An 18,331-nucleotide genomic window follows, 5' to 3' on the forward strand; every position below is an offset into this window, starting at 1 on the left:
CCTGCATCCTCTGCTCATTAGTTCAGAAATTCTGGAGGTTAGTGGGATTTGAGCTGTTGCCCCACTCACCTTGTGCAGTCGCCATGCAGTGGTTAGAATCTGCAACATGCAGTGGTTAGAATCTGCAACTATATTCAGACATGGAAAAGGCACACACGAAGCAAAAGCAAAAGCAAAAGGCTTCGTTCCTTCATAATAGGAGCAACAGGCGATTTCAAATTGCCTGGAAATTAAGTCGACGCGATACTTACCAGATAACACATTCACATTTCAATCTCAGAAACTCTTAATACAGGCAAAAGAAAACCGGGCCGCTTTGTTGTGGGCGTTGTTGATCCAGAAAACTGTCAGATGAGACGTAGGTTTCTTCAAACAATTAACAGTATCTGTGTGTACATAAGAAATCTATCATTCCCTGATAGTCTCTCCAGTTACAAAAAGATCGCCTGAATAAAACACCTTTTGCTACATCATCTAAGAGCTATTGACAAGTGTTGGGACTTGGGAGGAGCAAAAAAGGACAGGCATAGTACTCTGGTATCTTCAAAACAATGCTGCAATTATTACTTATCAAGGCTGCTTTAGCAGCACAGGCCAGGACAGGTACAGAACTGTATGATCTAAGAGTAGATGAAATGGAAAAGAAACAAAATGTGATGGTGAGAGCAGAGCATCCTCCAGCCAAACACAAACCAGATCAAAACTTTCGAGAGGATGGCAGTGTTAGATCCTAAGGTGCCATGAGCCCTTGGATCGTGTATTGAAGAGACTTTGCCCAGTCTTCTTTAAAAAGTAAAGTCTGTAGTGTCTTCATAACATTGTAATCTGGGTCCAACTTGCGTTGCCAGCCCTGTAAAAAGGTGAAAAGAATTCAATTATCACAAATGGAAAATGAATGCCAATAGAAGGTATTATTGCGATTTAGGAAACAAAGATGTAATACACAAATTGGCAGGAATGTATAGCAGATTACACAGTAAACATTGTGGAACCCTATCTACTTACAAATGAAGCAATATCTTAGCTGGATATTACAACAATACACAGCAGGAAGATGTCTAAGAGTCAAAATCCCCAAAACAATCAAAAGGTTACAGCAACACAAACATGGTTAATTCGGCTTAAAGCTCTCCAAAACAGAAAAAAAAAGTATTCTGAGAGCAAAATTGTGAAGTGAACAGAAGTGTGCAAGTTACCTCAAGTACTAATGTAGTCACCATGACAGTGCAAACATTGCCATCGATGTTCACTTTGTGACGTCGAACTTGCTCAAGAAGCTGGTGCATACACTCAGCTGGGTGGACAACATCACCCTCAGCAGTGCCCCAAAAAGAGAATGATCGCTCAACTTCCTGTTGCATAAATTAAGAATTCTCAGCAATTGCAATCATGCAAATACTGAAATACATTAACACAAAATAACCATTAGCAATTGCCATTTAGCAAAAGAAAAGTGATACCGGTTGCTGATGAGAATTGCTAAAAAGAAAAGGATAGAGTATCCAACAATCCATCATCGAGTTGTGGCGCATTCTAGTGCAGGTGACACTTATTTTACAATCAATGTAGGCATCTAAATATGATATTTAATGGCAAACTTTAAGGGGACAACAAAATTTCCATGGCAGCATATCGCCACAAACCAGACCAAATGTGCTTGCATCAAATATTACCACATGTCCATACAGCATAAAAAATTCAATGAATCAACTCTTTTTTATAAATTCCTCGGCCTCAGGTTTTATAACACCAGGGCCTCTGATAATAGTCCTTCTTTTGCAATGAGACTATTCACATCATACAAACAGCTCAAGGAGACACCAAATATATGATCCTATAGCTAATGAGATTGGAACAAAAGTTCGCCATTAAATGGTAATACTGTAACCACTGAACCTCTTTCAGAACATTAAACGTGGACAAAATGCAACTACGCACTTCATTCCCCACAAACAACAGCGCTCTGTAAGAAAAAGAACACGCAACAAAGCAGAGGGAGCACCAAATTTTGGCAACAACTGTGCTAGCAACATATAAAATTCAGAGAAAAGTTATGATCCATGGTTTCTGCTGGGATCTTTACTGTTGCAAATACATTTTGCCAAAATTGAAGTTACATCCTATTGACCACCTATTACAGTAGCATAGCCTGCTTTATCAAGGAAAAGGAGAGAGATAATATTCTCAACAATAAAATCTAAGCTTTGATCACCAATGAAAAAACTTGTAAGGTAGCGACATATTACCTCAATAAAACCTTTTGGATTTGAGCAATTCTGCCGTTTTGACAACTTTAAAGTACTTTCTGCAGCTGTACGACCATCACGGCGAGCAACAGCTTTGAAAAACTCAAGTAAATTCACACGGTCATTACTTGAAAGTTCAGCGGTCATTCCTACATCAAGGAAGACTACATGTGGCCTTGACTTCATAAGGGTGTTATTTGAGTTTTTTGGTTGTACAACACGGACCAAAATATTTCCAGGGTGCATATCTGCATGGACGAAATTATCAACCTGTTTGACACATAGTGATAAAAACATTAGCTGTAAATACAAGCTCTACAAGTTAGTGCTTATGAATAACTATGCTACAGAAGATACATTTAGGGATAAATTTTCTATTGGTAGGTATCATACTCTGGAGTCCAGAACAAGTATAATCTCTTATAGTAGCAGTTATTTTCCAGATCAAAGCAGCAAAGAGTGTCATTTTGATGCATAGAAAAAATATGGAAGTCCTTTGCACCACATAATATAACCCACGTTTCACATAGTTTTACTTTCTTCAGTTGTTCTAATTAGGTAATCATATATATAGAATGAGGATAATGCAAGATGGCTAGAAATACATTACCAGTAGCATTTTCAAGAGCGCATGAGTGCCAATATGGGCCAGAGCACTTTTAATTCGATCATGTCCCTCAAGGTCATCAACATAGTGTGCAACACTCTCCCCATGCTCATAGGTCTCAACCAAAACAGCAGGATGAACAAGTGGATAAAGAGGTCTTGGGAAAGATACATCCTTCCACCTTCGGAAGTTGTAGATAAACCGGCTCAAATGAGCAGCTTCCCTTGCAAGGTCAACTTGAGACATCATGAAGACAGCAAACTGTTGCACACTCTCATCCAGACGCAACCAATTTAATGTGGGGATATATCTAGAAATTTTCGCTACTGCATTGATGATACTGAAATCCCTCCGTATCGAGTCTCCTACACCAGGATGTCTTACTTTTACTGCAACTGTTACACGCTTTGTCTGCTGGCTGGGATATCGTAAAACAGCTCTATGCACTTGAGCAACACTTCCAGATGCAACAGGGTTCTCTTCAAAATTCTCAAAAATGTCAGATAGCTTCCGACCAAAAGCTTTCTCAACAGTTTTCTTGGTATACTTAAAGCTGTGAGCTGGTGCTTTTGTGTGCAGTTTTGACAACTCAGTGCATAGGTCACTTGCAAATAGATCAGGGCGTGTTGCAGCCCATTGGCCCCATTTGATAAATGCTGGACCTGCCAGTTCCAAAGTACGATGGACAAGTCGGAGCCATGTTTTTCTATACTTGCTGCCAAGAGTCTCTGCAAATGGTGCCATCAGTATACTCGGAGTGAACAGCAATGCCAAATATATTGATCTGAAAATTATAATAACCATCTCCACTGCCGAATATATTAAAGAGGTGACATAAATACGGCCATCCTGAGCTCGCTCATGTATTGGGTAGTACTCTCCATCTGCAGATGTCTTCTGAGCTAGCATTACCTCTCCCGCTATGAAAGCGAAGAGATAAGGAGCTAAATTAGATCTACTCACAGCCAAGCTAATGGCACAAGCAACCCTACTCAGAAATGGAGATGCTTTTGGTGCACGAGAACCCATTTCCACGAGTCGCTTCCAAGCAAGTTGGCTCAGAAATGCATTCTGGCTACAAGACGAAAGAACTGAGAACTTTCTCACACCAGTGCTCCAGTGTGAGCTCCCATTTGCCCTTCCAAGAATGTATGAAGTGCTTGGACCATTATGAACCCTCCCATGCAAAAAAGCCCTGCCGGAATAACCCAAACCAAATGCAAAGCTTGAACCAATGCTTTGCCCACTAGCAGTATTGGGTTTTGAGGCAACCAATAGGGTTTGAGCAAGTTTTCTGCTCTTCCCTATGTGAGCAAACCTGGGAGTAAACATGAAAGCAATTTATGCTTCAGCATTGGACAAACTGCGCCAGGGCAACACACTAACAAGCATAGAAATGTTATGCAACCTCCATAGGATATTAAGAGCTGAAGAGCTAACCTTGACAACATGGCGTTCTACTATGGATGACGCGTCACGGCGGTATCACACGGGTGGGCTTAGCGAGGGGCATGGGGATTAGGCTTCTGCGAGAAGAAGTTGCACCTGCACCTTCCCAATTTCTATGGCGTCGACTGGGATCGATCGTGCGTACGAGGAAGAGCCTAATCAAACCAAATTAAAGCAAACGATGCATGGATTAGATAAGCGCTGAATTATGCAGAAGCGAAAATCCACTGGTAACTGATGAGGATAAGGGAATATTCATATTCGATCGGTCACAGCATTTTTGAAACATATCGCAGGAACAAATTCGCTCCCAGAAGAATCCACCCGAGCAAGCTTAGGGTTCCTTACCAACGAGAGATCAACCCAAGTCGGGACGGATCTCCGCCCCGCCCTCAATCCACCACCAGAAGGGACCGGGAAGGGGGGAGCACGGCGGAGACGACCACGAAGGAGAGGTTCCCGCGGGAGCCGCCGTGCCGGCGTGGCTGACTGGCGAGCTCCGGTGTGGACGGAGGCTGGAGGAGGCGGCGGGTTCGGCGGCGCGCGGAACGGGCGAGGACGACGGTGTGAGGCTGAGAGCTTTGCCTTGAGATATGGTGCGGGCCGGGCCTGCCACACAGCACTTGACATGGGCCGTTCGCAGATCATCATCGAGTATGTGTGGCGCGCACGATCCCGCCGGCCCGGCCCGGCCTACCCCACCACCCTCGTCATTAGTGATTAGCCGCTTCCGGGTTCCGGCTTTCGCTTTTGGTTTTTTTTTATTCTTGCCATTATAATTTTGCAAACTTTGTAGACTGTCATTACAATTCAGCTTATATGAAAATTGCCATTACAATTCTAGAATCCACTCAACCATGCCCTGATCTATGTTTCCCTCGTGCATGTCCCACCTGCAGGCTTGTATAAACGTATTGGACCATATTGCCCTCTACGGTTGTAGGAGAGAATAAGACAGCCACGATTCAGGGGGAAGGGATGCTGGACCGACGAACCCTAGCCCCCACGGAGGCGTGAGTGGCGGCGGTGGCAAATCGAGGCGTGATTGGCGGCTGCGGCAAAGCGAGGCGCGAGTGGCGGCTGGTGGCGGCTGGGGTGGCGAATCCAGGCACGAGTTGTGATGGAGGCCCCCTGATGGCGGGTGGCACAGGCTCCGCGCCTCCGGGCGCCTCAGCTGCTGCTGCGGCTGCGATGGTGGACGACGATAGCAGGTACCATTTCTGCATCTTTCATCTCGGTGTTGCGGATTAGCTTGGTAATGTTGAGTAATTGTGCATGAGTAGACTTTGATTTGGGGATCGATTTACTGATTACTAGGGCTGCGATGTTTGCACTAGAGCTTAAAGTCGAAGGCTTTGCTTCCACAAGACTCGAGTGGTAGGAAATCATACACAAAAGGCAGAGTGTTTAAGTGGAATGTGGAGTATGGGTCGCTGACTCTAGAGTTGTTGAAACATGTGGTGAACTGAACATGTGCAGTAACCAGACACCCACTATTTGGTTCTTTGACAAAAGGTTGAATGAGGATGCCAGACTAGTTGATGAGATACAAATGTTAGATTTGTTTGAAATGTATAATGAGGAGAGGACCTGCCAGGTAGTAGTAGGTGTATTTGATAGCTCAATTTGTGTGGAACATGAGTTTGATGAACTAGAGCCTCTTTGTGTGGTTCCTCCCGACGATGCAGCTGAATTAGAAAGTTATGATGCTAGCAAGCCTAAACAACCCACTAGTGATGTTCCTGAGAATCCAGAGGCAGCAGATAGAGAGCCAGATATTTTTGATAACGCTGAGGAATATGTGGGAATTGATGATGAGGCTATGTATGGTGAAGTGCCACCTACACAGCCAACTGAGTTTGCACAACCACAATCATTTGATGATGCTAACATTAATGGTATTGCTGATCCATCTGATGACTTTGTCAATGTTGAGGTAGAGGTGGACGATGCTGATCCTCTGGAGATAAATGTATTGCATGACCCTGAGAACCCAAAAATTGTGAAGGGGGAGTTGTTTCCTGATATCAACTCATTCAGGAAAGCAATAAGGCATTATGCTGTGAAGACTGGGTTTGAATTTGCTATTGCTGGTTACAAAAGCGACAAGACAAAGTTCATAGCAAAGTGTGCTGCAGAGGGATGCCCTTGGCGCATACATGCTTCTACTATTTTTGATAAAAAAACTGTACAGGTAGATTTGTTTTCTAATTTTTTATGTACCTCTGTTTCTGTCAACATTTTTCTCATAACATTTTCTATTATCATATGCTATTGTAGATCAAAGTGCTACTAGCAAGCCACAATTGTGCTACCACCAAGCTAAGAGAAGGAAAAATGGCCAGTCAAGGATGGTGTGCAGATAGGCTTGGAGAATGGGTTAAGAAGAACCCAAAAAAGAGAGCAAAGGATGCAAAGAAAAAATTGGAGAGTGAGTATGGAATAAAACTGAAGTACCCTAAAGCCTAGTCTGGTTTGAAGGTAGCTTTGGAGTAGATACATGGTAAGTATGAGGAAAGCTTTCAACTCCTTTTCAATTGGGCTGCACAGCTGGAAATAAGTTTACCTGGAAGTAGAGTACAGATAGAGTTGGAAAAGGTTGGTAAGAAAAATAGATTCAAGAGGGTTTTTGTTGCCTTGAAGCCATGCATTGATGGATTCCTAGCTGGTTGTAGACCTTTTGTAGGTGTAGATGCATCTTTTCTTAATGGAAAGTATACTGGACAGTTGGCTTCAGCTACAGGTGTCGATGGCCACAACTGGTTGTATCATATTGCATTTGGTGTGTTTGCCTCAGAGACTGAGGACAACTGGAAATGGTTCCTAGATAATTTGCACAATGTCATAGGAGACCCTCCAGAACTAGTTATATGTTCAGATGCGTGTAAAGGATTAGAGACAGCGGTGGGGGCTATTTTCCCACAAGCTGAAAACAGGGAGTGCACAAGGCACATGTACAAAAACTTCATGAAACAGTACTCAAGGGATGTTTTCACTGATCATCTGTACCCTGCTGCAAGGAGCTACACAGAAGGCATGTTCAACTGGCATATGAAGAAAATCTTTGAGATTGCTCCAGATGCAATTGACTACCTTCGGGAGCATCATTCTAGGATATGGTACAGATGTGGCTTCTTTGAGCAAAGTAAATGTGATTATTTAACTAATAATGTCAGTGAGTGAGAGCTTCAATGCTCAAATCAGGGACTTGAAAGGACTTCATCTGCATGAGTTAGTTGACATGATAAGAGAGGTCACAATAGAGAAGTGGTACACAAGAAAGAAGATTGCACAGAAATGGGAAGATGGGATTATTCCTGGTGTCATGAAGGACTTGAACCTTATAAGCAACAATCTCAAAGTTGTGAAAGTTAAAGTCAGTGATGATGACTTTGCTGAGGTGACACTGCTAGATGATTGAAATAACCAGAGAAGGCACATAGTTGATCTTAAAAATAACAAGTGTTCCTGCAGGGAATGGCAGGTAACTGGCAAGCCATGCAAGCATGTATTGGCATGGATACTGTCCCACAGAGGTTTGAAGATAGCTGATTTTGTGCATAAATATTACTCAGTTGCTAAGTTCAGAGCTGCCTATGAAGGTAGAGTTGAAGCAATGCCAGATAGATCCCAATGGCTAGAAGTTAATCTTGGGTTCAAGGTTCAGGGGTGAAGCCACATAGTGGCCCGTGGGTGCAGCCGCACACCCCAAAAAAAGAAAAACCTGTTATAGCTCTCAACATTTGGCCCTATATGCACCTCCCAAGGCCCAGTATCCTGCACCCCACAGCCCAGCTAGAAGCCACGGCAGCCCATGGAAGCATAGAGCAGGCCACCAGCCAGGACCTAGGCGCTGCAAGCCTGCTCGTCTAACAACTCCCATCCGCTCGTCTTCATTTTTTTCCTCAGTTCTTCTTTCGTGTCTAACGCCGTCCGCCCCGCCGGCCCTCTGGCTCCTCGGTTCCTCGCCTCGTGTCTTTGCACAACTCAAGCGGCGCGACGCGAGGCCGAGGGAAGATCCGCAGATCGCCGCTACTCCCCGACGGCAATCTGCAGGACTGCCGACTGCAGTCTCCCTTCGACAAATCACCGCCGACGGCTGATGCATCCATCAAGTACCAAGGTCAGGGAGTAACTAGCTTTTTTAATTTTCCTACTTCTTTCTCAATTAGTCAATTAAACTAGTTTATTACATACAATTTAAAACTTGAAAGCCCTAATTGATTTTGTTATGCAGACTGTATTAGATAAATATTTATATTTATTAGAATTGTGTACTATTGTAGGTTAATTGATGCAACGATTTTACAAAAAGAAAGCGCCAAAGCCGGATAGTGGTGACAATGCTCGGAATTCATGTTTGGATGATATTAACTGGGAAGAGGAGATTAAATATGATCCAGGATTAAGGAAACAAATTGATGATTACCATCCTAATCTTAGAGAGCGGGTGAGAAGAAAATACTTGGAGAATGGTCCTTACCAACCTCGCACATGTCATTTTCCTGTGACAGAGATTGGAGGAGGTCCAAGAATATTTATTCCGGAATGGTTCGATGAATTTGGAGGTTGGCTTGAATACAGTGAGTCAACAGGTAGAGCATATTGTTTTTGCTGTTTCTTATTTAGACATAAGAAGGATGCTGGATATGAAGCATTTGTAAAAAATGGTTGGAATGGTTATCATAGAAAGGAAAGGCTGAGAAATCATGTTGGTGATGTGGGGGGCTCACACTACATAGCAATGAAAAAAATGCGATGATCTGTTACAAAGAAATCAACACATTGATGTTGTTTTTCGTGCTGTGAGTGAATCTGCAAAGAAGGACTATCTTGCTCGGTTGAATGGGTCTATTGATGTTGCAAGAATATTGGCGAAGCAAGGATTGCCATTTCGGGGCCATGATGAGTCGAAGGACTCCTTAAACAAAGGAAACTTTAGAGAATTTCTTAATTTTGCAGCGGAATAAAATCCAATAGTAAGAAAGGCAATAGGTAAAAAGAAATCAGAAAATAGTCTTTTAGTTGCTCCTGAAATACAGAGAGATATTGTGCAATGTTTTGCAAAGGAGGCGTTACATGCTATTCTAGAAGAAATTGGGGATGATGTTTTCTGCTTGCTAGTTGATGAGTCAAGGGATGTTTCTTGGAAAGAACAAATGGCAGTGGTCTTGAGGTATGTAGACAAATGTGGAATTGTGAAAGAAAGATTTGTTGGTCTTGTTCACATGACTGAAACAACTTCTGCCTATCTCAAGTCCTCTATTGATGAACTATTTGCTGATCTTAAGTTGAGCTTAAAGCAAGTTAGAGGCCAAGGATATGACGGTGCTAGCAATATGCGAGGTGAGTTCAATGGCTTGCAATCACTGATCATGTGAGAAAATAGTCCAGACTATTATGTTCATTGTTTTGCTCACCAACTTCAGTTAGTCCTCGTGGCCATTGTGAGAAAGCATAAAGGGGTTAGTGAATTTTTTACTATGACTTCCATCTTACTGAGTGTGGTGGGTGGATCTTCTAAGAGAAGGGACTTGGTTAGAGATACTAATCTTAAAAAATGAGTAAGGCATTAGGGTGCGGGCAACTTCAAACTGGGATAGGTTTGAATCAAGAGCAAAGTCTTCAAAGACCCGGAGATACGCGTTGGAATTCCCATTATAAGTCTCTCAAAAGTTTGGTCGACATGTTTCCTACAATAGTGAAGGTGCTAGAAATTGTGGAAAAGGATAAAAAGGATTGGAAAATAAGAGATCAAGCATCAAATCTTCTACAGTACTTCTAGTCTTTTGATTTTGTCTTTTATTTGCACCTCATGTTAGCTATATTGGGAATCACAAACAGTTTATCATTGGCACTGCAACGAAAGGATCAGGACATAGTGAATGCTATTAAATGTGTGAAAGCAACTAGATGCTAGTTGGATGAGCTTAGAAGAGAAAAGTGGGGAAAAAAATATTAGATGATGTGCATGAATTTTGTGACAAGAATGATATTTGTAAATTGGACATGGAAGATGAATATATTGATCCAAAGAAGCGGAGGCACAAATTTGGAATTACAAACAACCACTACTATCGGGTAGATTGTTTTAATGATGTTATTGATTGGCTACTTCAAGAGCTTGATGGTCGCTTCAATGAGATGAGCTCAGAATTGCTTGTTTGCTCTGCTGCTTTTAGTCCAAGAGACTCATTTCATGATTTCAATATGGAAAAACTGATGAGCTTAGCAAAGCTTTATCCACATGATTTTGATTCTGGAAATTTGAGGGACCTTAGTCATGAGCTTGGCCTCTACATATTTGATGTGAGAGATGACGATAGGTTCTCCAACATGCAAACTATTGCTGAGCTTTTTCAAAAAATGGTAGCGACCGGAAAATATGAGCTCTATCCAATGGTTTATCGACTTTTAAAACTTGTACTAGTATTACCTGTCACTACAGCTACAGTGGAGAGGTGTTTCTCAGCCATGAAGATTGTGAAAACATATTTACACAATCGTATTGGTGATTCATACATGAGCAATAGCCTTATTTGCTATGTTGAGAAAGAACTGATGATGAAAGTCACCAATGAGGCAGTAGTTCGCCGCTTCATGAAAATGCAAGGTCGTAGATTTGATGATGAAGATTGAAGGTGATACATTATATTTTATCATTCAATCATTGTTCCTCCATGAAAAAAATAAAAATTGAGTTGTAAGTTATTTGTTTATTTTTTCAGGCCATTGGATCATCGACATCTTTGAAGATATGAAGTCAATTGATTAATTTTTCTTATGTAAATATTATTTTGTTCACGCAAAGCCAAGCCAAAACAAATATTATTATGGACTTCTTTGTTTTGGTAAATATATCTTTTTCTCTTAATTATAGTCGCACCCCCCTCCATTTCAGTCTAGCTTCGCCACTGTCAAGGTTTACCCACCTTTGCATGGAAGAGCACCAGGTAGGCCTAAGGTTCTAAGGCAAAGAGGGTGCCTAGAGAAAAGAGCCACAAAAAAGAAAGTGAGATGCCACCGGTGTGGAGGTTTTGGGCACTTCGCCAAGACATGCAAGCTTGAGATGGTAGGAGAAGATGGCGAGACTGCCACCAACAATAAAAGGTTAGAATTTTCTTCAAATTATATACTGTTATATGCATTTCATTTTGAACTTTTGTTTGACTGCAACATGAAAACTGCAGTAAGAGAACAGAAGATGATGCTAGTAATGATGCTGGACCATCCAAGGGGAAGAAAGCCCCCAAGAAGAAGGCACCAAAGAAGAAGAAAACCCCAAAGAAGAAGGCCACACCAATGAAAAAGAAGCAGAAGAAGGAAGCAGCGACTCCTGCTGCAAAGGTTGTCAGAAGCCTCAAGGTTCTATTTTTTGATGCTTAGTGAATCGGATGGATTGTGAAGCTATTCTGGTGCCTTTTGTAGTGTAATGGCAAGTAAACAAGCTATTCTAGTGCTACTGCTCTGTGTAGTGTAACAGCTTGTGAAGACATTCTGCCATTCTGGTGCCTTTTCTCATGTAATGTAATGGCTTGTGAAGCCTGTAATGCTTGAAACCCATAAACAAGCTGAAACTGGATGCTTTTGTGAATGAATGCTTTTGTGAACAGATGCAAGCTTCAATGATTACAGTATCAGTCAATATGGTATTGCCAGACTAAAATTTGCTATTGCCATTCATGAACTCAACATATTAGATTCATTCATCAACTTGAAGCACTAGTACATTTACATTTACTGAAATTTTACATTCAAACCAGGACAAAAAAAAGTCAGATTGCACACTTTTCACTACTAGAAAAGTTTGCTCATAAGACATCCAATAGCTACACCTACACAGATTGCTGCTACAACAACATAATCCATCTTCATCTTCTGAACTTGCAGCTTCAGCACCCAAAGATCAGCCACAGCACTGTCAAGTTTTTGTTTCATTTCATTCAGTTCTTCCTTGTGGTCCACAATTAAGTCGACAAACCCATGTCCTCCTTCACCTGAGCACAAATACATCTTTGATCGAATTTGTTGTTGCTGCTCTAGTTTGCGTAGCCATGCCTAATATTGTGCCTCAGACAAGATGGTGCCACATGTTGTTGGGTCACCCTGCAACCCACAAAAACCAAGCCGAATGAGCAAGTCCAAAGAGAAACATCCAAGATAATGTAAACTGAACACCAATTGACTTATTTTGATGTTGTTTGGGCACTTGATGAAGGCCTGGCCATAAGTGGCCAGCTGCTTGCTTACGATTCGTACCGATCGGACTCCACATTTCGAGCAGTCCATGAGAGGCTGCAGCGGTGGGCTCTGGAACACCGCATCCACCGAGCTGGAGTCGGCCGCTGCCGCTCCCCTAACCTGGCTTGCACTCATCTGCAGCAAGGGATAGAGGCAGGCGGCGCGCGCGTCTACGGCGAGATCTGCACAAGGCGGCGGCGGCAGTGGGGGGTGCGGGAGTGCAACAGAGAAGGTTCGGGGAATCAATGCACAGCTGGAAATAAGTTCACCTGGAAGTAGAGTACAGATAGAGTTGGAAAAGGTTGGTAAGAAAAATAGATTCAAGAGGGTTTTTGTTGCCTTGAAGCCATGCATTAATGGATTCATAGCTGGTTGTAGACCTTTTGTAGGTGTAGATGCATCTTTTCTTAATGGAAAGTATACTGGACAGTTGGCTTTAGCTACAGGTGTTGATGGCCACAACTGGTTGTATCATATTGCATTTGGTGTGTTTGCCTCAGAGACTGAGGACAATTGGAAATGGTTCCTAGATAATTTGCACAATGTCATAGGAGACCCTCCAGGACTAGTTATATGTTCAGATGCGTGTAAAGGATTAGAGACAGCGGTGGGGGCTATTTTCCCACAAGCTGAAAACAGGGAGTATACAAGGCACATATACAAAAACTTCATGAAACAATACTCAGGGATGTTTTCACTGATCATATGTACCCTGCTGAAAGGAGCTACACAGAAGGCATGGTTAAGTGGCACATTAAGAAAATCTTTGAGATTGCTCTAGATGCAATTGACTACCTTCAGGAGCATCATTCTAGGATATGGTACAGATGTAGCTTCTCTGAGCAAATTAAATGTGATTATTTAACTAATAATGTCAGTGAGTGAGAGCTTCAATGCTCAAATCAGGGACTTGAAAGGACTTCATCTGCATGAGTTAGTTGACAGGATAAGAGAGGTCACAATAGAGAAGTGGTACACAAGAAAGAAGATTGCACAGAAATGGGAAGATGGGATTATTCCTGCTGTCATGAAGGACTTGAACCTTATAAGCAACAATCTCAAAGTTGTGAAAGTTAAAGTCAGTGATGATGACTTTGCTGAGGTGACACTGCTAGATGATTGGAATAACCAGAGAAGGCACACAGTTGATCTTAAAAATAACAAGTGTTCCTGCAGGGAATGGCAGGTAACTGGCAAGCCATGCAAGCATGCATTGGCATGGATACTGTCCCACAGACGTTTGAAGATAGCTATTTTGTGCATGAATATTACTCAGTTGCTAAGTTCAGAGCTGCCTATGAAGGTAGAGTTGAAGCAATGCCAGATAGATCCCAATGGCCAGAAGTTGATCTTGGGTTCAAGGTTTACCCACCTTTGCATGGAAGAGCACCAGGTAGGCCTAAGGTTCTAAGGCAAAGAGGGTGCCTAGAGAAAAGAGCCACCAAAAAGAAAGTGAGATGCCACCGGTGTGGAGGTTTTGGGCACTTCGCCAAGACATGCAAGCTTGAGATGGTAGGAGAAGATGGTGAGACTGCCACCAACAATAAAAGGTTAGAATTTTCTTCAAATTATATACTGTTATATGCATTTCATTTTGAACTTTTGTTTGACTGCAACATGAAAACTGCAGGAAGAGAACAGAAAATGATGCTAATAATGATGCTGGACCATCCAAGGGGATGAAAGCCCCCAAGAAGAAGACACCAAAGAAGAAGAAAACCCCTAAGAAGAAGGCCACACCAAAGAAAAAGAAGCAGAAGAAGAAAGCAGCGGCTCCGGCTGCAAAGGTTGTCAGAAGCCTCAAGGATTTATTTTCTGATGCTTAGTGAATCGGATGGCTTGTGAAGCTATTCTGGTGCCTTTTGTAGTGTAATGGCAATTAAATAAGCTATTCTTGTGCTACTGCTCTGTGTAGTGTAGCAGCTTGTGAAGACATTCTGCCATTCTGGTGCCTTTTCTCATGTAATGTAATGGCTTGTGAAGCCTGTAATGCTTGAAACCAATAAACAAGCTAAAACTGGATGCTTTTGTGAATGAATGCTTTTGTGAACAGATGCAAGCTTCAATGATTACAGTATCAGTCAATATGGTATTGCTAGACTAAAATTTGCTATTGTCATTCATGAACTCAACATATTAGATTCATTCATCAACTTGAAGCACTAGTACATTTACATTTACTGAAATTTTACATTCAAACCAGGACCAAAATAAGTCAGATTGCACACTTTTCACTACTAGAAAAGTTTGCTCATAAGACATCCAATAGCTACACCTACACAGATTGCTGCTACAACAACATAATCCATCTTCATCTTCTAAACTTGCAGCTTCAGTACCCAAAGATCAGCCACAACACTGTCAAGTTTTTGTTTCATTTCATTCAGTTTTTCCTTGAGGTCCACTATTAAGTCGACAGACCCATGTCCTCCTTCACCTAAGCACAAATACATCTTCGATCGAATTTGCTGCTGTTGCTCTGGTTTGCGTAGCCATGCCTCGTATTGTGCCTCAGACATGATGGTGCCACATGTTGTTGGGTCACCCTGCAACCCACAAAAACCAAGCCGAATGAGCAAGCCCAAAGAGGAACATCCAAGATAATCTAAACTGAACACCAATTGACTTACTTTGATGTTGTTTGGGCACTTGATGAAGGCCTGGCCATAAGTGGCCCGCTGCTTGCTTACGATCCGTACCAATCGGACTCCACATTTCGAGCAGTCCATGAGAGGCTGCAGCGGCGGGCTCTGGAACACCGCATCCACCGAGCTGGAGTCGGCCGCTACCGCTCCCCTAACCTGGCTTGCACTCATCTGCAGCAAGGGACAGAAAGGGCAGGCGGCGCGCGCGTCTACGGCGAGATCTGCACAAGGCGGCGGCGGCAGTGGTGGGGGGGTGGGTTGCTGGAGTGCGACAGAGAAGGGGGGAAGACTGCAGAGAATGGGGGCAATACGGCCAATACGTTTATACGAAGGGGTACACCTGCAGGTGGGGACATGCATGAGGGAAACATAGATTAGGGCATGGTTGAGTGGATTCTAGAATTATAATGGCAATTTTCGTATAAGCTGAATTGTAATGGCGGTATTCAAAATTTGCAAAATTATAATGGCAAGAATAAAAAAAACCTTCGCTTTTCCCCGCGACAAAGCAAAGCGACAAGGGTTACCTTAAAAAAAAAAGCAAAGCGACAAGGGGCGCAAGCAGAAAACAGCGGAAAAGCGAGGGGTAAATGGGAAAAACCACCGTGAAAAGTCGCGGATTGGTGCGTGCGTCGCGCTCCTCGCCCCCTTCGTTGGCTCCGGCTCTGCGCCTGCGTTTGACCTGCCGGCAAACGCAACACGAAGCGGGCGTGGGGAGCGGGGCGGGAGGCGAGGACCGAGGGCAACGTGGCGTGGCACGGCCGCGAGGGGGAGGCGCCTTTGCTTGCCGCGGAGGGGGGCTATAAAACGGGCGCGAGATCCAGATCTGGGCCGATGCGACCGCCCTCGCTGCTCTCCCTCACCCTCGACTCGGCGCTCCTCCGCATCGCCCACATCGCCGACATCTCCCACCTCCCCGACCACCTCGTCATCGACCTCTTCCGTGTAGGTACCCCGCACCGCCCTCCGACCCTGTAGGGTCCGTTGCTCGTGCTGAGAATTAGTTCTGGTTCGATCATGTTGGGCATGGTCTGTAGGCGCTCGTTTAGCGGTTATTATGCTGCCTGATCCGTTCTGGTTTCAACTTTCAAGGTTGATAGAACTTAGTTGAATGGTGGGGCAAGGGTTCACATCTACTGTTCTGGGTCTCGCGCCTTTGCTAAAAGTAGTCAAAGTGGTGATGTGCGATCAATTCTGATTGTTTTGTCCCATGTTGGATACTGCATTCATCTTGCTAATGTTACCTTTAGAAGTCATGAAAGTGTTGAAAATTATTTACTCTGGTGGTGGGGAAATAGTAGTGGATGCCTTAATGTTAGTCATGACGAGACAGAATTTGGAAAGCACTAGTGCCGTAATCTTGTTTCTGTAATTAGACACATGTAATTTTGGAACCATTATCATTTTCTAGTTATGATGGAGGTCAGATCATTTCTCTGTCAAGGATTTGAGATATCCCACAAGAGGGTGGAGTGATGTCCCCTTGTGTCAGTTTTTGCATATTTGTGAATGCTATGCTTATCGTTCCTGCATTTTGATGGCAGAGAACCCTGAGTGCTGGTAAGCTGACCGAGAAAGTTCTGAAGTTGTTTCTGGCAACCGGCTGTGAGGAAATCGTCTTGGCCGTTCAATTGCTAAACATTAAGCAACCACTTGTACCAGTGCTTCCCACAAGTGTGTTTGTTATCTTATTACCCTTGCTGATTCGGTTGTCATGCCACATCAGCTTTTGTTTTGACACAACAATCTACTTGTTTGCAGGGTGCTCCGAGAGGTTCTAGACCTGTTGGTGCTTAGATCATTTTGATTCCCTGAGAAGATGTCTTCGGTAATTCAAGACAGTGAAGTTGACATTGTGATCGCAGCAGTCCAGCCCAACCTGACCACCTTCTTTGAAGCATGGCGGCCATTTTTCTCTCGTTTCCACATCATTGTTGTCAAAGATCCAGACATGACAGAGAATCTTCAAATCCCCACTGGCTTTGATCTCAAGGTTTATACAAAGTCAGATATTGATGGAGTGCTTGGCGCCACGTCCATCAACTTCTCTGGTCACTCATGCCGTTACTTTGGGTATCTTGTCTCACGGAAGAAGTATGTGATTTCAATCGATGACAATTGCCTCCCAGCGAAGGACACTGCTGGGTCCACTGTTGATGTTGTTGCACAGCACATAGCCAATTTGAAGACACCTGCCACACCTTTCTTTTTCAACACGCTCTATGATCCATACCGGAAAGGTGCTGATTTTGTCCGTGGTTACCCATTCAGCCTGCGTGAGGGGGTTGAGTGCATGCTCTCATGTGGTTTGTGGCTGCATAACGCTGACTACGACCCAATGACTCATGTTGTGAAGAGAAATCAGCGGAACACAACCTATGTGGATGCTGTAATGACAGTTCCTCTTGGTGCAATGCTGCCTGTGAGTGGGATAAATGTTGCATTTAATCGTGAGGTGTTGGGGCCTGCTATTTTCCCAGGCCTGCGGCTACGTAAAGAAGGGAAGCACAGATGGGATACCCTTGAAGATGTGTGGAATGGCTTGTGTGCTAAAGTAGTGTGCGACAGCTTAGGGTATGGTGTGAAGACTGGACTGCCTTATGTGATGAGAAGTGATGCAGAAGCAGGTAAAGCTCTGGAGAGCTTGAAAGAATGGGAAGGGGTTAAAATCATGGATGAAGTTCTTCCATTCTTCCAATCACTCAAACTATCAAGGACTGCCGTTACTGTTGAGGATTGTGTGAAGGAGCTAGCAAGCATTGTCCGGGAGAAACTAGGGCCAAAGAATGCGATCTTCACCAAAGCAGCTGATGCCATGGTGGAATGGAACAACATCTGGAAGTCTCATGCAGCTCGGGATGCTTAGTTTGGAGTTTGTGTGTTACGACAAAGCATAATTGTTTGGAATTTGTTTTCAGTTTTAATCTTTTCTTGTGGAACTCGTGAAGCTGAATAAACAACGTTCCAGTATGCAGGGAATTTGGCTCGAGTAATTGAACACTTGATTGTATACGCTTAAGAACAGTAATGTACTATCAAAAGAACCTTTCATGTTCTTACATTCAAGGTTTTTTTTACCGACTGGTGGGACAAAACCGCCGCCCACTGGTAGCGGTAAACTGGACCGGTTTGACCGGTTACCG

General features: G+C 43.4%; 1 protein-coding gene and 1 pseudogene across 2 annotated transcripts; one reads left to right on the top strand and one right to left on the bottom strand.

Moving 5' to 3' along the window:
* Positions 1 to 331: 331 nt before the first annotated feature.
* LOC120682097 (probable serine/threonine-protein kinase abkC) lies at positions 332 to 4,930 on the bottom strand. Its single transcript, XM_039963845.1, has 6 exons — positions 4,651 to 4,930; positions 4,294 to 4,457; positions 2,857 to 4,171; positions 2,247 to 2,516; positions 1,197 to 1,352; positions 332 to 850 (listed from the first exon to the last, which is right to left on the bottom strand). The coding sequence occupies exons 2-6, from the start codon at positions 4,302 to 4,304 to the stop codon at positions 731 to 733; spliced, it is 1,872 nt and encodes a 623-aa protein (XP_039819779.1). The 5' UTR covers positions 4,305 to 4,457; positions 4,651 to 4,930; the 3' UTR covers positions 332 to 730.
* Positions 4,931 to 15,822: 10,892 nt separating this feature from the next.
* Positions 15,823 to 18,249, top strand: LOC120681651 (annotated as a pseudogene). The gene is made up of 3 exons (XR_005677991.1): positions 15,823 to 16,133; positions 16,733 to 16,864; positions 17,008 to 18,249. The product of XR_005677991.1 is annotated as a probable inactive UDP-arabinopyranose mutase 2 (transcript).
* The last annotated feature ends 82 nt before the right edge of the window (positions 18,250 to 18,331 follow it).

Source organism: Panicum virgatum, chromosome 7N (genome assembly GCF_016808335.1).
Source record: "Panicum virgatum strain AP13 chromosome 7N, P.virgatum_v5, whole genome shotgun sequence".
Lineage (NCBI taxonomy): Eukaryota > Viridiplantae > Streptophyta > Magnoliopsida > Poales > Poaceae > Panicum > Panicum virgatum.

Coding starts and splice junctions, on each gene's coding strand:
- LOC120682097 (XM_039963845.1), bottom strand. Junction 1,353..2,246: donor ATCCAAAAGGTTTTATTGAG/GTAATATGTCGC, acceptor TTTATGCAACAG/GAAGTTGAGCGATCATTCTC. Junction 851..1,196: donor TGACTACATTAGTACTTGAG/GTAACTTGCACA, acceptor ACCTTTTTACAG/GGCTGGCAACGCAAGTTGGA.